This window comes from Haliaeetus leucocephalus, unplaced genomic scaffold (genome assembly GCF_000737465.1).
Source record: "Haliaeetus leucocephalus isolate CR32 unplaced genomic scaffold, Haliaeetus_leucocephalus-4.0 Scaffold932, whole genome shotgun sequence".
NCBI lineage: Eukaryota > Metazoa > Chordata > Aves > Accipitriformes > Accipitridae > Haliaeetus > Haliaeetus leucocephalus.
In genome coordinates this window covers 3,903,006-3,921,531 of record NW_010973368.1, presented here as the reverse complement: position 1 = coordinate 3,921,531, position 18,526 = coordinate 3,903,006, and the positions used below count along the sequence as shown (strand labels likewise).

General features: G+C 42.9%; 1 protein-coding gene across 1 annotated transcript in view; it reads right to left on the bottom strand.

Moving 5' to 3' along the window:
* The window catches only part of TTLL5 (tubulin tyrosine ligase-like family, member 5), a 136,273-nt gene extending 117,832 nt beyond the window's left edge, over positions 1–18,441 (bottom strand). Inside the window, exons 1-9 of the mRNA XM_010583727.1 lie at positions 18,355–18,441; positions 17,625–17,792; positions 14,940–15,049; positions 12,935–13,017; positions 11,995–12,101; positions 11,311–11,441; positions 10,681–10,763; positions 8,582–8,651; positions 8,203–8,287 (exon numbers count right to left, since the gene is read on the bottom strand). Coding sequence (XP_010582029.1) covers positions 8,203–8,287; positions 8,582–8,651; positions 10,681–10,763; positions 11,311–11,441; positions 11,995–12,101; positions 12,935–13,017; positions 14,940–15,049; positions 17,625–17,704 — 749 coding nt within the window. The 5' untranslated portion in view covers positions 17,705–17,792; positions 18,355–18,441. The remainder of the gene's footprint in view (positions 1–8,202; positions 8,288–8,581; positions 8,652–10,680; positions 10,764–11,310; positions 11,442–11,994; positions 12,102–12,934; positions 13,018–14,939; positions 15,050–17,624; positions 17,793–18,354) is intronic.
* Between the last annotated feature and the right edge of the window lie 85 nt (positions 18,442–18,526).

Genomic DNA, 18,526 nt, shown 5'->3' with positions numbered 1-18,526 from the left:
TATTAGCTGCCACTTTGTTTAGGGAACTAAAGCCACATAGAAAGTTGTTTGCACCATTCAATTCTCTTTATGAACTGCTGTTAAAATCAGGATGAAAAGAAACAAGACACCCTATGGGAATTGTTCAATGGACTACAACTGGTAGATAAGAACTACAAATATTTCCATTTTTAACACTATTAAGGTCTGGACTCCAAAATGCCATCTGGGACCCAGTTCCCTTGCAGTGCAGGTCAGAAAACAGATGTCTAGAGACCATCACAATCCCCCTATCTCCAACATGAACATTTTCCACAGCATGCACCTGATAGGTCAGTTAACAACTGAATATGAATAGGAGCCAAAGCTTGTAAGGGAATTACTAAACATAAAAAGTTTTGGTGACATATGATGGCAGAGTTTCTCTAACCAAAGCTGGATAAAATTATTCAAAGGGTTCTACATTCAAGGACAAGATCCAGGAGCAGTTTTATCAGATGTCTGGGGGGGACAGGAAAAAAAGACTTATTTTCCTTTTTTATCTTTTCACAACAAATTTGCAAGTTTTCAACTTATGCACTGCCATTAACAGGATTTTGAACCTATGGAGTATAAGGAAACACCATGAAGGTAACCTAGCACTGGCACAGGTTGCCCAGAGAAGTTGTAAAGTCTCCCTCCTTGGAGATATTCAAAAGTCATTTGGACATGGTCCTGGGCAACTGGCTCTAAGTGGCCCTGCTTGAGCAGGGGGGTTGGACCAGATGACCTCCAGAGGTCCCCTCCAACCTCAGCCACTCTGTGATTCAGTGAACCTCTTCTGTCTCTCACATTCTCTGGTTTCTCATTGTGCAGATTGCCACCAAGAGTTGCCTAGCCTCTCCAATTCTTTAGTACGCTGACCCTGTCAAGCTCAACAGTAGGGTCATGTAGTTATACCCAGAGACCCACTATGCCTGGGCAGACCACCCTCTGCTACCCAAAGACAGACTCAAAGGATGGGAGCGGGGAAGTAATTTGAAGAACATGAAAGATGAGGACAGGTCTATAGAAAAGATCAAAAATGCATTTGCTAGTTAGTATTTAGCTACCTTTCCTTCAGAATTTCCTAAAATATGCCATCAAGAAGATAGGTTGCTGAAGCTAGCAAGACACACTTCTTTTTATTGGAGAATGGTGATATGCTATGTCAATATTGTAACTACATCACTGCAAGATATACAAATATTGCTCGAGAAGCCATTTTTCCACTCCTTTTTTTAAAAAACTCTTTCATCCAAAAGAGCAGTTTTGATGAAGTTCAACAAGAGTAGATTGTTCAAAATTAAACCTTTGGACAAGGACCCTAACTAAGGGCCACATCCCGTACCACTCACAAGTGTCTAGCTACCTGCAAGGGGAACCAGATTTAACAAAGAGCATCAATAGGCCATGACTTAAATATATATAGTAAAAAATATAAAAAATATTTATATTACATATATATAAAAATATATACAGTAGGCTTGCTTGCAACTCTCAAACAGTAGCAGCCTGAGGCCCAACTACCCCATTTTACAGAAGAAAATTCAAAGTAAAAAACATATAGTCTAAAATCAGGTAGCAGGTGTCTGTATAAGCAGTAAATTTCTATGAAAAGACATATAGAGACAGACAGATCAGTGATTCAAACCCTGCTTATCTTAATTAAAAAGCAAGGAAGCAGCAGAAAGTCTCCTAGCTTGACACAGAATCCACTGGTCCAAAGTCCAGTGGGGACATCTAGTGAAAAACACTGCTCCACACCTTCTGTGCAAGGCGATGTCTACTGAAGTGGTTGTAGTCTGATCCCAGGTGCCCATGCAGAAGTGGAGGCCTGCCAGGCAGGGGGTACTGCAAGGAGGACAGGGCTGCTGTGGCCAAGCCAGCCGGCTCTGGCCTAAGTGCAGCCTGTGAGGTAATGCAAATTCCTTGGCTCGAAGGGAGCACCTGAATTCTTTGGAAACCACAGGAATCCAGCACAGAAAAGGTAAATATCCCAGTGGAGCCAGTGCTAACTAGGAAGCCAGGCTACCAAAGGAGGGAGCGCTGCGAGGCTGAAGCGGGGGTGAGCTTAGGCGGCAGCATGGCAGCCAGTGGCAGCTGCTGTGAAGTCTGGCTGCCTACCCCACCATTACGGGAACTCTCGTGTCCCTCTGGAAAGTCTCTCCCAGCTGCTGCTCCTTGAGCCCTTTGCAAGAACATTTGCTTTTCAACTCAGTTTTGCCTTTTTTTTCTTTTTTTTTAAATCTATTTTTCAAATTCGGTGTAAATCTGACTAAGAAGTTCCTGCTGGGCTAGGACCATTCCAGCCATTCAGGGTCAGAAAGAAGGCTGCCTAAACCTGGTAGTTTAGGCAAAAAAGTAGGCTGTGGAGAAGTCTCCCTAAAACAAGGAGCCATTTCACTATGAATTTCCCACACCATGTGTCAAGTCCCCATTATGTCTGCAGGCACCAAGCAAGACAGGTCCACCAGGCTACTTTCTGTCCCACAAGGAGGTACATAGAAGGAGGGAAAGTCAGACAGGAGAATGACAGGCATCCATAGCTGGCAAAATGGGGAAGGCTCACAAACAGCACAAGCTATTCCTGGCCTCATGTCCTCTTCAGCTATACTTCAGACACAAGTCAGGCTTGTTACTCTCTCCTTGCATGGATGCCACTCCAAAAACCAGCATAATCCACCAATTCAACGGTTGGCTCTAAGAGCAGCCTTGGGACTTCCACATAACTAGGCTTGGTGAGTCACCTTCAAAAGCATGTCAAAGTCTGTAATTAAGACTGTAGTTTATTAACAGTGAACCTCTTATTCATACATACATGTCACAGGATATAAAAGGTATGTCAATAAATATATTCCATCACATATTTTGGAAGTCTCAGATAAATAAAACTACCTAGATTTTTAACATATGATTAGATGACTGAGTTACACCCTCAGGCAAACCTGGACCAAGCTTGCCAAGACCATCTCATTCTCCAAACCTATACCTTTGATGCAAAGGTCCCAGCTACAGTTCTCCAGGCTGTGAATCACAGATGGCCAATCTAGATAATAACTGTCCTTTCCAGCACCAAGTTACTAAATATCTGCCAATTTAACAGATGTATGGCAGCATGCTTTGTCTACTTTTTTAAAATATGTACTAGTAAAGTGTTCGACACCGCATTTTTCAATTTAACAGACAAGGATCTTAAGTCACCCAGTGCTGCTTTATGCCTTAAGCACAGCTTCAGTCTTTTTTCAAGCTTCAAGAAAGAGAAAAAAAAAAACACTCCATGCCCTCCAAACAGATCACTGAGTATCCCTAAATGAATCTATTGGCAGCATTCCTTCTAGAGGTGGACCAGGCCCAAAATATGCAAGAGGAGGTTTGACAGTTTGAGGGAGGCAAGACCAGAAAAGTAGTATTGTAATGAAAGATGCAAACCTAGAGCACATTCACTAATACCATTCTTAGTAACTCTCCAGAAGTCTGACACCTGACTCTGATGACCTAAGGCTCTGTCCATACTAAATACAGCTTATTCCATGGGGAGTGGGGTGGAAATAGCTACAAAAGCAACCAACTCAACATCAGCACTTCCTAAGTTCTACTCAATATTCTTTTAGGGGATAAACAAAAAAAAAGGCTTTGATGTCAATATCTTCCTGAAAAATCACATTGAAAAAATGCCAGGGCAAACCAAACAGTTATTCCGTACTTCCAGCACAAATCAAGCAACAAAGCCTTCAGCTATTGTTACACACCTCCGGGTACATACTCTTCACATCTCCTTCAAAGGAAACTTTTTCTTCACTCTTCCACATGGAAAGTGAAACACAAGTTACACATGCTGGATCAATAATCCCTTTCTTCTCCTCAGCATTAAAGCCTCAAATTCCACTCTAGATCATATCATGACAAGTCTAGCTCTGCCAAGACAAACCAGACCTAAGGAAGTATCTAGTCAAACATCACGAATGTGTATTATACCAAGTCTGTTCCTTTTAAAGATCATTACATCTTATGGTTTTCTGATAGCATTCCTTTTCTGGTAGAGGTCACCAACTTTATGAAACAGTCAGGTTCCTCTTCTACGTAGAATACGCAAAGCATTACACTGGAGGTGAACATTACCTTTCAGACAAAGAAAATGGGAAAATAAAATTAAGAGAACAACCCAGAAGAGGTCACCCTGACTACACTTCAGAGACTATCTACCTTCAGAAAGCAAACTCAAAACATGGAAGTCACCACAGCGCACCACAAGCACTAGCAGAGGTCCTGAAAAGACATTCCTTTGTTCTGTTGGTGGGTTTCTCCTTAGACTGCTTCAATGCCACATTTGATTCCAGGCCCTGATCTTACCTCCCATTTCTCTGCTACAAATTGCTTCCACCCTTAAGCAGTGTCGGGGTTTTTTCTTAAGTAAAGAGTAAAAACCAGCTTCTACTCCCAAAGGTTAAAGCATTCCTCCCTCCCCACACAGCTAAAAGTTTTGTCCCTCCTTTAAACCAAAGCATTACACCGTGTGAAGCAATAAAAGGGTCTCTCCCAGCACTTAACTCACACTGTTAAATGGAAGGCAAAAAAGCTAAATAGGAAGCCAGAATCCAGTAGCTCCAGGTTCCTTACCTCTTACCAACTGAATTTGCAAATCCAGGGTGTGGGAAAAAGACAAATCAGTAGAGTTAAAGACCGCTAGTGCCATCTGGAGGCCACACAGAACAGCCCACCGTGAGTTTTCCATCAACCTCTGCTCACGCTTGAGTGTTGTCCTCCAAAGACAGCTTGCCAGCACTTGCTGCACAAACTTACCAACTCCACAGCCATAGAAGTGAAAAGTTTAAGAGTAATTAAAGATACTGGTTGCAATAAATTTATACCTATCATGTGAAAGCATTCAACTACAAGTCTTCAGCCATAGCTGACACTACAGCTGAAATTGCTCAGTGGACAGTTGAACTTCAGTAACAGAGCTAGAGTTACCCTCCAGACTCAGAACTGTCCTTGGACCAGAGATAACATCTCATTATTCCCCCTACACCAGCCCCACAGCTGTACTGGTACAGCTGACTGTATCGCAGAGCAGCATTAAGATACCTAGTGCCACAGTTAGTCTATATACTAGCTACCTCTCACAGAGAGCTGTAAGGTGGGATGCAGTTTGAAGGAAAGGATAACTACCATTAGTAATACTGTGGTGTCCTGTACATATATGTTCCATTGATCATGTATGTGGACACCATGCACTCTAGGTTTGATTATAGTTTAAACAAATGGAATCTAAACACAGGACTTTAGAACACTAAAAAGTGATTTGCAAGTATTACTGCCACGTGGGATCTTACCAAGATGGAGAGTCCAGAATTGTTGAGACTGATGCTTCTAGATGGATACCCAGAAAGAAAACTTAAGTTATTTGCTCAGGGTTGACTACAACACTGTTTCAAGCTCTAGAGGTGAATATCCTAAATGCCAAAAGAACAAAGAAATTCAGCCAGCCAGAATCCAGGTTATCAAGTAGGAACACTGGCTCACAAACTCAAAGAAATCAGATCATTCTTTCAAGAGACCTTTTACCTAGCATAGCCCAGGTGATCTACAGTCTTGCTACCAGTAGTCCAGGAGTACCTACTATCTTCCAGGAAGGTATTTCCAGGCACATGAAGGATAAAACAATTATTGGGAACAGCAAGCACAAATTTTCCAAGAGCGAATCACATCTGAGGCCTCCTGATTGCCTTCTAGGATGACATGAATGGTTCTGGGGACAAAGGGAGAGCAATGGATGGCATGGCTCAAGACCTGAGCACTCAAACAGCCCCTGTAAAGCTAGAGGAATGGGCTAACAGAACCCTCATGAACTTTAGCAAAAGCAAATGCAAAAGTCTTGCACCTGGGAGGAATAGCCCTGTTCAACAGTACAGGCTGGGTGGATAGAAAGCAGCTCTGCAGAACAGACAAACAGTCCTGGTGGACAACAAGCTGAACATGAATTAGCAGTTTGCCTTTGCAACCATGAAGGCTAACTACATGCTGGACTGTATCAACAAAAGTGTAGCCAGTAGGCCGAGGGAACTGATTAGTACCTCTTACTTGTGACTGCTTAGCAAGTACTGGACACACACCTGGAACGCCATGTCCAGTTAGGAGCCCCCCAGTACAAGTAGAAGTATTGACTAAGTGGTGCAAGTCTGGCAGAGAGCTATTAAAATGGGCTGAAAAACATGATGTACAAGGAGAAGCTGAGGAGAAAAGGATTGTTTAGCCTGCAGATAAGGCTAAGAATAGATCTAACTGCTGTGTTCAACTCCTTAATGTATGGCTATAAAGACAGACAGACTCTTCTCTAAGGTGCATAGCAGAAGGACAAGAGGCAACAGTCAAACTGCAACAAGGGAAATTCTGATTAGATATAAAAAACACACACACATTCACAGTGAGAATGGTCAGACGTCGGACTATGGAATCTCCATTCTTGGAAGATACTCAAAACTTTATGGTATAAGGCCATAGAGCACCTGCCCAAACTTTGAAGAAGGTCTTATCTTGAGAACGAGGTTGAACTAAAAATCTCTAGACTTCCCTTCCCACCTAAATAAATTTGATGATTCTATCTTAAGGGATTCACTAGAACTGTCTGAACAGTATCTTTCAGTCAAAAGAATACACTTGTTTCCTTCCTCATTTCCTTCCCTAGACCTCTGATATGACTAGAATTGTTAAAACAAAAAAAACAAACAAAAAGCATACACATGCCTACATACACTTCCCCCCCTCAAGAAAAACATGTTACTCTACTATCAGAGATAAAAAAGCTATCTATCATGAATTGGCACACTCGTCCCCAAACAGAGTAGAACACTTGTCTCTTACACGGATGGATTTTTGCAGAAGTAAACTCCTTTGTTACAACAAGATCAGCAGAACTACAAATCCTATTCTGGAGGCCTGCTATGCACTGCCCATTTTCAGAACATCCTAGCAATCTACTCATTCACAATCGATGATTTTGTTTCCCTCTTCACTTTCCAATAACATGCAATATTAGCAACCAACAACTTAATTGCTGATTCCCAAGAGAAAAGTCTTGCATGCCAGGCGTGTTTAAGGCTCCTTTTCTACAGTGAATATAGTTGTCAAGTTTTCCACTGACCAAGATGCGCTACCGCTTCCTGCCTCCTTTTAGGGAAACAGTGTGTTCACATTATCTTTGCAGGCAGAGGCACATCACAACACACCTGAAGGGGATCCGTTCATCAATTTAAAGATATTTCTTGTGGGATAATTATTAATACATCCTTTTTGATTCAGTATCTGCATTGGATAAAGGCAAGTTGGACACAGTATCTGCCTAAGTCAGAGCCATGCAGGCTTGAACTCTAGAGAGATTCTTTCTGGGTACACCAGATATGCCTATAAGACAGATTCAGCACTGCTTAAAACTGTTGCAGAAGACAGTCCTGTGGTGCTCTCTTCTCCAACACAACTGCAGTTAAGTTTCTAGTCTGTTGGAAATTCAGAGGGGTGATTATTTCAAATTTATTAGTTACTACAGATGGGTATTTAGCTAAACTTCTGTGATGAAAAGAAACAGGAATTTGATAGGTAAGTGTTCCTCCTGGGAATCTTAAGTATCTTTCATGACTTATGTGCAAAAGGAAACAGACATCTTGCAGGGTAAGAACAGTGAGCTAGTCTAAACCCACTTACTCAATACTGTAGAAAATACAAATACTGACCTAAAATTTAGAAGAGCAGTTGAAAGTATTAAAACAAAGGCCAATACAGCCAACAACAGGTCTCCAACTGCTTTTGTCTTTAGGACTAAACAGAAATTGAGAAAGTTTAGATTCCTTTCACCTTGGAGGATGGAGAAGGGGCACAAAGGCACCAAGAGTCCAAAGAGATTTCAAGAAGAGCCCGACCTTAAGAATGAACATGCCAATGATGGTGTATGTGGCCATTCAACCCTTCAGAGTTGAAAACTTGCTTTATTTATTACGTATGCAATAAAGTCCCTCACTAAAGATCCTATAACCTATATAAAGAAAACTGACGGGATACAGCATGGTGAAGTATCATATATTTAAACTCTGCAGAACTCCCTAACTGGCACTTCCCTCATTCACTATTGCATCAGGAATACAAAGGTGAGCCAAGACATCTCTGAATCATCAAGTGCATGTACACTGAGAAAGAAGAAACCTCCCCTACCTGGCCAATCCTTCCTCGTAGAGATAGATGACAAGTGGATCATAGGATGTAACCAGAACATAGAGGCGTACATCGAATTTGAAATCTGAAATACAGTTGTCAAGAGTCAGTGACCGCAAATATCTTTCAGACACCATATCCAGTTGAGGAATTTCAACACACCCTGAGAGCAATAAACCATTATTTGCTGCTGACATAGGTGCCTGAAGCTTTCCCAGTTGAAAAGCTTCCAGATTTTAAGGAATTTTCTAGATACATTTTTCCAGTACTAGAGGAAGATAGACCACTCAATTATCCAAGTAAATTCCTGCAAAGATTGCAGAGATCCTCAGGTGTGGGGTTGGGGAAAGAGAGAAAAGCAATTCCTAAGCACACTCACCATCTATGAGCAGGGGGTTGCTGATGTAACGAGAAACCAGGATGTTGTCTTCCAGGACAATCTGGTTTGGCTACAGAAGAACAGAGAATCCAATAGTGAAAAAACAGGAGGCTTAAGGAATAAGAAGATGACTAGATCAAACCCACCATTTTTTCCAGCCTTTCCCTCCTAAAGCCACTCTGTACCAACAGCTATGTCTGGGAAGGGAGGAAACAAAAACAAAAGGAGAAAACACCACTATCAGTCACAACATACCTAAGGTAATTAGATCCTAACCAGAAGCCTGGGAATGATTACATTGCCAAAAAACCTGCCCATTGAATCTTCCAGTTAAGTGCTCCTTAGAGTAGAATACAGTTTTAACAGCCACATGGCAATGAAAAAAAACAGGAAAAACACACATCTAAGAAGTGACTGTCCTTCTGTTTGCTTCTCAAGTATTTAACCAAACACACAGAAGAGTGGTTTAAAAGACACTGGAAGGAGCATGTAACTACAGTTGGTGAGGAAGTCACAAGTGAAGAAAATTACTCCTCAACTTGTGATCTTTATAGCTAGATCCTGGGCTGGTATCCAACCTTCTTGCCTACGTGAGTAAATACCTTCTACCGAGGTTCAGTTCACAGCAGGGCCTACTGTACCAGGAAGACACTACACTCATAGCTCAGAACAGAAAGCTGTATCTATGACAAATACAGATTGCAAAGTCACATGATCTGTTGAAAAAGCTTGTACTTTTTGTTGTACACGACCCTCTCTCTTGTAACCAGTTTTAACTACTCATACAAACAGTTTCTTGCAAAATATGTTCTTGCCTTCAGTTTGCAAAAGAGCCAAGAGAACCCCATCATCCTGGCTTTATTCAATTTTGCATGTATTCAGCCACAGCACCAGCACCATGAGCAGGAAGTCTAGGCATATAGAGTGCACATATACAATGTGAGGGAACAAGCTCAACTTCCCTCAGCACATCACACAAAAGTGACAGCCTGTTTTATTATGAATCAGAGAAATTCAAAGGTTTGTTGTTTTGTTGGGTTTTTTTTTAATTGTTGTTTTTAAACACTTTTGTGATGAGATTCTAGAAAACACTCCCTTAACGGCATCAGACTGAAGGAAACTGAAGTCTTTGGGCCAAACTAGCTGAAGTGTTTCTGGAACAGATATTCACAAAGGGAGATTGGTCCCAGAAGGGTCTTCTCCCCAGTTCAGGGCCAACTGCCATATAAGCCTGAGCTCGTTCCTCTCTTTCAAGCAAAGAAAAAAGCTGAGTGCAGCTCTGGAAATACTTACCTCATACACTTGGCGAATTGCTCCCTTATTTTATGGGAAATGATCCAAGTAGGGAACAGATGAGGCAGCATGACCCCTTCAGTGCAGGGGAGGCTAAAGGGGTTTGAGTGAGTGAAAACAAAATGACTCACCAGTCAGTTGTGCTGCTGAGAATATTTATTGGAATCCCCTCACATGTTTGGCTCCTGCCCAGATGTATTTGTTACCTATGACAACCTAACTCCCTGCAAAGCCCAAAAAGGGCAAAAGACACTATAACCAGCACATTGAATTCAAAGAACCATCCCCATTACACCTCAGTAAGGGCACACTGGCATTTAGATAACACAGTTCTAAGATTGATCTTACTGTATCACGTAAAGTTTCATTTTAATTGGTCTTTTCCAGGGGGAAGAGGGAGACAGAGGGACTGTTTGAGAACTGTTTAGATTGCACAAGGAAACAACTAAGGAGAGTTCTGGGAATCCTCCCAAGGCCAGCCTACTGTCAGCCACAAGGAGACAGTGAAGCAGCACAGCTTCCCAAACCGTCTCGGGGAGCATGAACTTGCTCCTAATAAGCTAAGACTTGAAAGTAGGTTGCAAGATAAGCAGAGCATACAAAGAAATAGATTGCTTTTGGTTACGCAGCATATGCCTGGGCAGGCTTTGACAGCTGCTCAGGACTGTTGAACTGCTCACCAATGTATGGTTGAAATCCAGAGCAGGGCCAGTGTCTGGTTAGATGTTTCCACACCCTGTGCCCAGAAGCTGGCACAGTTTTGCAGACAGTGTTACTGAAGAGCAGTCCTTTTGCTGAACACTTACATTGTTTATCAGGTAGACACCTCGACCCCTGGAAGAGGCCACGGGCTTCACTATCCATGGGCCTCTGTCCTTAGAATAGGTATCTGGTTAAAAGAAAACAGCACAAGTCTGAAAGATCTTCCATTTTGCTTATTTACAGAGGAGCAAGAATCAAGAATGTTGCCCACAGTAAAAGGTTTAGAGAACTCCATGAGGAGATCAAAGTCTACTTTTTTGATGTCCTATTTTACCCCTTGGGACTCACTGCAATTATTATGGCCCCTCCTGAAGCCCCTCCTGCTGCTCCAGTAGGTTCATTTCTCTGCACTATGCCTCCTTTTGACACTTCTGTCTTCAGTACTCCCAGATATTAGTCAGGGATATTGTGGAGTTGATCATCAACAACAATGTGCACAAAAAAACCCGTCAATTCTGAAGCCTTAAGCCCACATCAGCTTCTTGGGGACTTACGCAGGCATGGAGTACACAGCAGAGTAGAAGTTACATAATGAAATCATGTGGGCCTTTTCCACTATCTTTCCAGCTTCCTCAACCACTGGCATGATCAACAGGCTGGGATATTAGAAGTAATTCCCTTCCCCCTACCCAGTTATTTTGCTTCAGGTTGGGCATCATCAGCCATGCACTTACTGCAGAAGTCCTGGTACTCTGTTGGCAGGATAAAGGTCTGAGGTAAGATATGGAATGTCTTGAATCCATGGGCCAGCTGCATACGACTGACGTTCTTGTATAGTCTGTCCTTCCGTGTGAGTTCATATGACCTGAAGTCCCAAAACAAGATGCTGTATCTATTTTTTCCCCACATAAAAAAAAACCACATTACAGCAACCCTTCATCCTAGTTACTAAAGCATCTCTAGCCCTGTCAATTGTCTAAACCCTAACCTGCAACTACTCTTCAGTTTTACTGTCTCTGTCCTATGGCCATATTAATATCCATCCTCATCTGTAGCACCTCCTGCAATTCCCAAGACAGACTGAAGCACAGCAAACTGTTATAATGTTGTTTATAAACTTTAGCAGATGACATATGACTATGTCTGTAACTAAGAACTCAAAGCCCCAAATACTTTACTTATACCACCAAATAAGAAAAAAAAATTAAAAATCCAGTATCTGGGCTACAGACAAGCACTTCAAGTCACAAACTATCTCCCCAAAGACCCTTTAGAATGAAGACAGCATGTGGCACAGGCCCAGTGTGTTGGGACTTCATAGAATCATGCATATTCTGTTTTTTTTCAGAGCTATATACATTCAGATTTTTGAAAACCATCACAAAGATGTTCAGCAAAACATGATATCAAGGCCTTACCTAGGGAAATGATTGACTTTCTGAATATCTGTAAGGGATCGCAACAAGTAGGGCTTCAAGTGTGATCCTGTCCACATGAGATTATAATTGCTGCTATTAGGGTGCACCTAGAACGCAACATAAAAACACCACACACATAAAAACATAGAACTAATGAAAAGCACCACCACTTGTCCTACAGACCTTATGTCTATGAGACCAAAGCAAGTCTAGTTTAAGACAACCTCCCCTATCCATCTCTAATATTAGGGCAACCCTAGCCAGACTCCTGTCCTAAGCTACTGTACAGTACTGCTGGGAAATAACCATGTCATACTTTTCTAAAGAAACTTGTGGTTTTGTTCTTTTTATAGACTGTTTAAACCCAACTTGTAAAGCATTTTAGATTTCTTCAGGAAACTTGCGAGACCAGTTCCTGAACTTGGTGTTATTCACAAGAAAATCCACCATACACACACCTCTCTCAAACTGTCATTAGCTGCATATAGGACATTCCTTAGAGCAAGACAAGTGCTAGAAGAGAAACATGAAACACTACTTCAGTGCTTCTGTGAGCTTGAAAAGGCTGAGAGATTAAATCATTTAGATCTTCCCAAGGGTGTGAGATGACACTTTAAAAGCAAGAAGAGAAAAAACACATGACCCAACTTCAGCATCCCTTTTTCCCCAATTTTGCAGCCTTAGGGCTAAAGGGTACTCCTCAGAGAGCAAAACCATGACATATTTCCTGTCTGACTGGCAGAGTATGGAAAAAAAAACCCTCAAGGGGGTCCACAGCAACTTCCTGGTTCTAACCCTGCAGAGCGGAAAAAAGAAAAAAACAAACCAAACCAAAACAAAAACCACAAAACAAAATAAAAAAAAAACCAAAAAACATAATCGTCATCATCACCACCTCCCAGCCCAGCACATAATCAGATCAGAAGTTCATTGCACTCACCTCATGGAATCCATGGGCAGTCAGAATGCTTCGAACCAGACGGCTGTCTGTTCGCACAATCTTATAGGACAAGTGGTAGCGCTCTGTTAAGAAGGGAAGAGACACAATATTAGAGTCTTCACCTAGAAGAATAAACCAAAGTTTCCTATGCTACCAAAGAAGAGAGAAAAGCACCATAGGACTCAGCACAGTACAGCTGCACTTAATCCACAGCAGAGCATCCACACGCTAGCAACATGTAACAGGCAAAGGGTGGTAGGAAGTGCCTGTCCATCTCTTGGGGCATTAACTCCAATGACGGCACTGAACTGACTTACATCAATCCTTACGTATAATATTGCTGCATCACTAAACCCTATCATATCAAAATAAAACTTAGGACATGCTAACAAATGCCCAGATTTTATTTTTTTTTAAACAGCTCTTTATATAGACTGCTTTATAACACTCCAAACATGATTTCAGGTCTTTCTTCTCTATTCAATATCAGTACTCCTAGCTAAAAGTAATCATGCCATATGGCCCTCATTAACATGGCTACCTTATATGATCACTTAGATCTTGAAAACCCAAAATAAACCACTGAATTTCTGTTTGCATCTCATCCACCTGTACTGATCTTCCAGTAAATGACTGCAAAAATAGTAGGAAATAAAGTAAATAGGACAAAGGAAAAAAAAAAAGAAGAAAAAACAAAAAGAGACAATCACTATCCAAGTAGAAAGTCATAAAAACAAAAGCAGTAAGCAGCACTGGAAGTTTAAGATAAACAGAAAGCAAGGAGCAAGACTAGAGGCCATTTGTCATACAAAAGGATGTGGCAATCCATAAAAGAGTTTAAAGACGTAGAGACAGAAATTGCAATGCTAGCATACAGAATCACTTGGAAAAGGCACTTTACAAATTGGTTCAAACTAAGAATAGAAAGATGAAGATTAGATTAAACCTCAGGAAATATGTTCTACCAATAAAAATAAGACTAAAGAAAAGAGTAAGAGGTATCATAATCTGGGACCAGACAAAGCTCAAGGAAATTCAACAAGTTGCACTATTCAGCAGTAGACTTGTTAAACCACGAAAAGCCTCCACCTCCTGAGAAAATGCAGAAGAGGATATCCAGTTAGGATACAATTACCGTCAGCTTCTGCCATCATTCAAGTATGTTTTTAACTCACATGAAAAGGATCAGGAGTTTCCACACACAAATCACCTTCTCTACCCCTTACCCCAATAAGCCAGAAGCATTTCTGCTTGGATAGGATATTAGAAATGAGGGCACCAATTACCTAAGAAAGGGAGAAGCAAGAGAAGAAAGAAGTGTCAGCATCTTCACAAAAAGAAGCCGAGTAGATTTTAGCTTTTCTCCAACTCAGCATATCCAGAACGAGCTCCCAGCCACACACACCCGCAAGTACTCTCGCAATCCAGAGTGACTGTTTATAACAACTCTGCCTCTTATTTAGAGGCTTTCCCTTATTTGACACTAGACAGGTTTGGTCTCCCAACTCACGCACTGCCAGAGCAGCAATCATTTTGCTTATGGCCTTACTCACAGCTGTGAGGCTGTAGACACAGAGATTTGTTACTACAGCTTGCTACTTTTCTTACCACTGTGGGGCTGGCTGCTTTATTTCCCAGTGAAACCCTCTCAAAACTCACTGCAATGATTGATTTTAAGTTCTTAGCTACAGAGCAATGAATTTATATTCTGGTCATAAGTTCCAGCATGATCTCCAAGTTGAATTTGCAAGCAGACAGTTCCAACTCAAAACACATCAGGACCCAATGGAGGGACAAATATAGACACTTGTCACAACCCAAAGATGCGATAAACATTCACCAACCGATCAAGCGTTTCTAAACATCTCAGTACTCAGACACAAGAGAAGATTGCAATTTCCTTCCTACCATGTCCTCTTCCCCACCACAAAGAGAAGGGAACATCCAGGTAAGAGACTTCCACCTCATGCCTTCAGGGCAAAAGCTTGCACATAGTTGCACCCACCTCCAATTAGGCGGAGGTAGCTGTCGTTGGTCAGAATGGCTTCAGCATGAAACACCAAGACAGGGATCCGCCTGCAGCCACCACCGGTCCACTTGATACATGGATGATCCCTGAAATGGCAAGACAGTCAGATAAGCAACTGCTGAGCCTCATACACACAGCAATTCTCCATACTTGTCCATGCTTACCCACCTAGACAGGACACAGGCAAACACACTGTGGGAAAATAACAGAAGACTGGCAAGGAGGATTATAAACATACTCGAGTGACTTGCAGCTGGGGTGTAGAAAAATACATGTATCATTCTAATTGTTGTCTATCCTTATGTGTTTGACAAGTGGAACATCTGTGTTCAGATAACATAGGCCTGTGATAGACTTACAGGCACCCTATCGAACATGCTCGAGACTCCTGCCCTGCTGTGGGAAAGATCAAAGAACAGTGGTGAACTACACCAAGCAAATCCCTGAAGAACAGGCACAAACAGCAGGTTCAGCAATCCTCGAGCAAGGATCGAGCTCCACAGTGCCTGCATCTCTGCTTGCGTGCTGATGCCCCAGGGCTGCTTCAGGAATGCCCTGGTTGGTGAGGTAAGGAAAATAAATTTACTCTTTGCATTTCAGCCATGGTTTTGTGGTTGTTCCTGCTCCCTGCCTGTGCTGACTCACACACACAGGCTAGGCAGCCTTGGTACTCGGCCATAAAGGGAATCTTCCAGATCATCATCTTTTTGATTTGGTCTTGCCAGTCTAAGTCAGAGTTCTGCTTAATTTGTATTTATTTTACTGAGTGTAATTTGGGAGAAACCCCATGAATTTTCACAGCTACAGTTCTCTGTATTTATAGCCTGAAAATGGGATCTATAATTCAGGATAAACTGTAATTGCTGGTATCCACACAACTAGACCTTACAATGCATGTTCCAGCCTCCAATTTAAGAACTGCAAATCAGTGCATACTGCCTCGTCGTAATCCTGGACTCCAAAGTGCACAAAAAGGCACTCATACAAAGTTTGAGAGACTAGAACAGGCTTGGCTCAACACAACAGATGAACTTGTGTGTTCTTCCTTTTTAATTTCTGCCAGATGCAGTGGAATGCAAGCCCAGAATTCAACAACAATGCCCCCAGCCAGCTACTCAAGCAACAGGTTCAGAGATGCAGTGACCAGTTCTGTCCAGAACAACATAACTACATTGGGAACTATCATCTCCTCAGAGGAATTAAGGACACACACACAAAAAAAAATTAAGATCCGTTATATAAAATCCTAAGATCACAGAAGGAAAACCTGCCAACCTCCCTAAGCAAATAAAACCCAGACTACTTATTACTCACTGTGCAAGGAAATGGAACCACAAAAAAGTTAACAGAAAACAGAGACTGAGGGGTTAGAGAGGCACATCTCTACACAAATGAGAAGAAATATAAAGACTGGCAGAGATACACAGAAGCATTTGTCTATAGAATGTCTATAGGCAAGATGATTGTCTGCCAAAGGTTTGGAGAAACTACAGAAGACAAATACCTCCTACACTTACAACACAGTAACAGATATAAAAGGGCACTTTTCTGATGCTAGAACAAGCAAGTACTCTTAAGTGTAGCCTTGGTCCTCTTAACCAACTTATTACCATTATCACCCAGACAAATTAACTTCACAGCACTCCCATCTGCTTCCACCACCTCTAAAGATAAAAAAAAAATTAAAAAAAAGAAAATCAACTACTAGGGTGTAATTAGCTGGAAGGAACCCGAGAAGCTTCCAGAATTTATACTACAGGCCAGAGCCTTATATAAGTGGGAAATGAGCTGAGGCAACAGGAAGGGAGTTTATGTTAAGCCTGTCCTGAGGATTTGCAGTAAGGTTCAATCCTCCAGGTGACAGTCATTCATTCCTAGGATGACCCTTGGTCACTTGGTGCCAACACACTATTACAATTACATTCGAGGTGAAGGCAGTTCTCGACCTTTCCATCCATGATGGTCTGGCAAGTCTGAGCCAACTACTTGGTATGAAGTAACATTCCTCCAAATGCCTTAAAGCCACTGCAGTTTGCAACTGGGCACTCAGTCACAATATGCGCCCAAAAGAAAACAGACAGGACATGTTAAAGTAAGTCCAGCTGAAACAGAAAACGGATTCCGCTCTGGGAAAGAATAAGGGAGCAACTCCTTCACAAGCAAAGATAAAAGAAGTTACTAAAAAAAGATGGAACAAACATACACTAATAAGTAATAAAAACTCTAGAAGTTAAGTTCTTACAAGGCAGTTTTTAGAAAGGACATAAAACATTGCATATCAGTCTACTGTACAGTAGATTTCCATTCTCTGCAGCAAAGTAAAAACTAAAACAAAAAACTAAACGAACAAACAAAAAAGGACATTCATTTCCTTAATCATCATTAAGAAAGTTCCCACCTTAGGAACATGACAGGAAGAGATTAATGAAATTATGGACTTTAGAGTAGCCAATGAAGAGCTGCACCTCCAACCCTGATGAATATGGTGGTCTTTTAGGCTACAAATGTAGGCAGCCTGCCCACAGCCTTGAGGCCCAAACCAACCATCTTCCACTTTATAGGTAGGAGGAGGTAAGGAGTGCAACTGTCTTTTCAGATTACTACAAATACTGCAGGAAGCACAGGGAGATAGAAAGAGTTAAGACAGTTTTTCCTACTTACTCCAGCCCAACATCTTCTTCCTCCTCTTCCTCTGAGGATGAGCCAGTTTCCTCCAGATCTCGAGCCATCCCAACTGGCATTTCCTCTGGGAGTTTTCATACAGCCCAAGTCTCAGCAGCCTCCGAGACTCCTTCCTGCAGATTCAAGGAATCTTGCAAGAGCAGTTACCTGCAATAAGGATTAAAAGCATGAATGCATAGCTGAGGACAGCAAGAGAGATGAAGTAACTTAACTCCCACCTCCTGTCAATATATATTTCTCACAGGACTATCAACAAGCTTGTTACAGGCTGTAAATCACCTCCTAGCCAGGGCAGTGTAGGAAGAAGCATCACCTTCCAGCAGATCATTCCTCACCTGCCCGTGAGAGTCATTCAGGCGCTTACCGCTGAAGCGCGTCCCTGCCCTGCCCTGCCTCGCCTCCGGCCGCGGAACCGCACCAGGCTAGCCAGGCCCGGCCCAGCGGGAAACGCCTGCCTCTCCCCGGCGCCGAGCGTCCCCCGCCGCCCGGGGTCAGCCGGACACTGTAACACCTCCGCCAGCCCGGGAACAGCCCTCCGGCCCGGCGGCGAGCGGAGGGGCCGCTAGGGCCCGGCCTAACCCGCGGCGACCGGGCCCGGCGGCCTGCGGCAGCCCCAGGAGAGGCAAGAGCGGCGGGGAGCGCCAGAGGGGCCGCGACTGCCGCCCCGGGGCCGCCAGCCAACCGCCCCTCAGCCCTCTGCTCCCCATACCTGCTCCCGCATCACCGGAGCGGGCAGAGGCGGGCGGACACAGCGGCCCAGCAGCCGCGGCCCCTCCCGCCGCTTCCCCGTTACTACAACAACCGACGGGCGATGGCCCCGCCCCGTCCCCAATGCGCAGGCGCCCTCCGCCCGCCCCAGTGCGCAGGCGCAACGGTCCGGC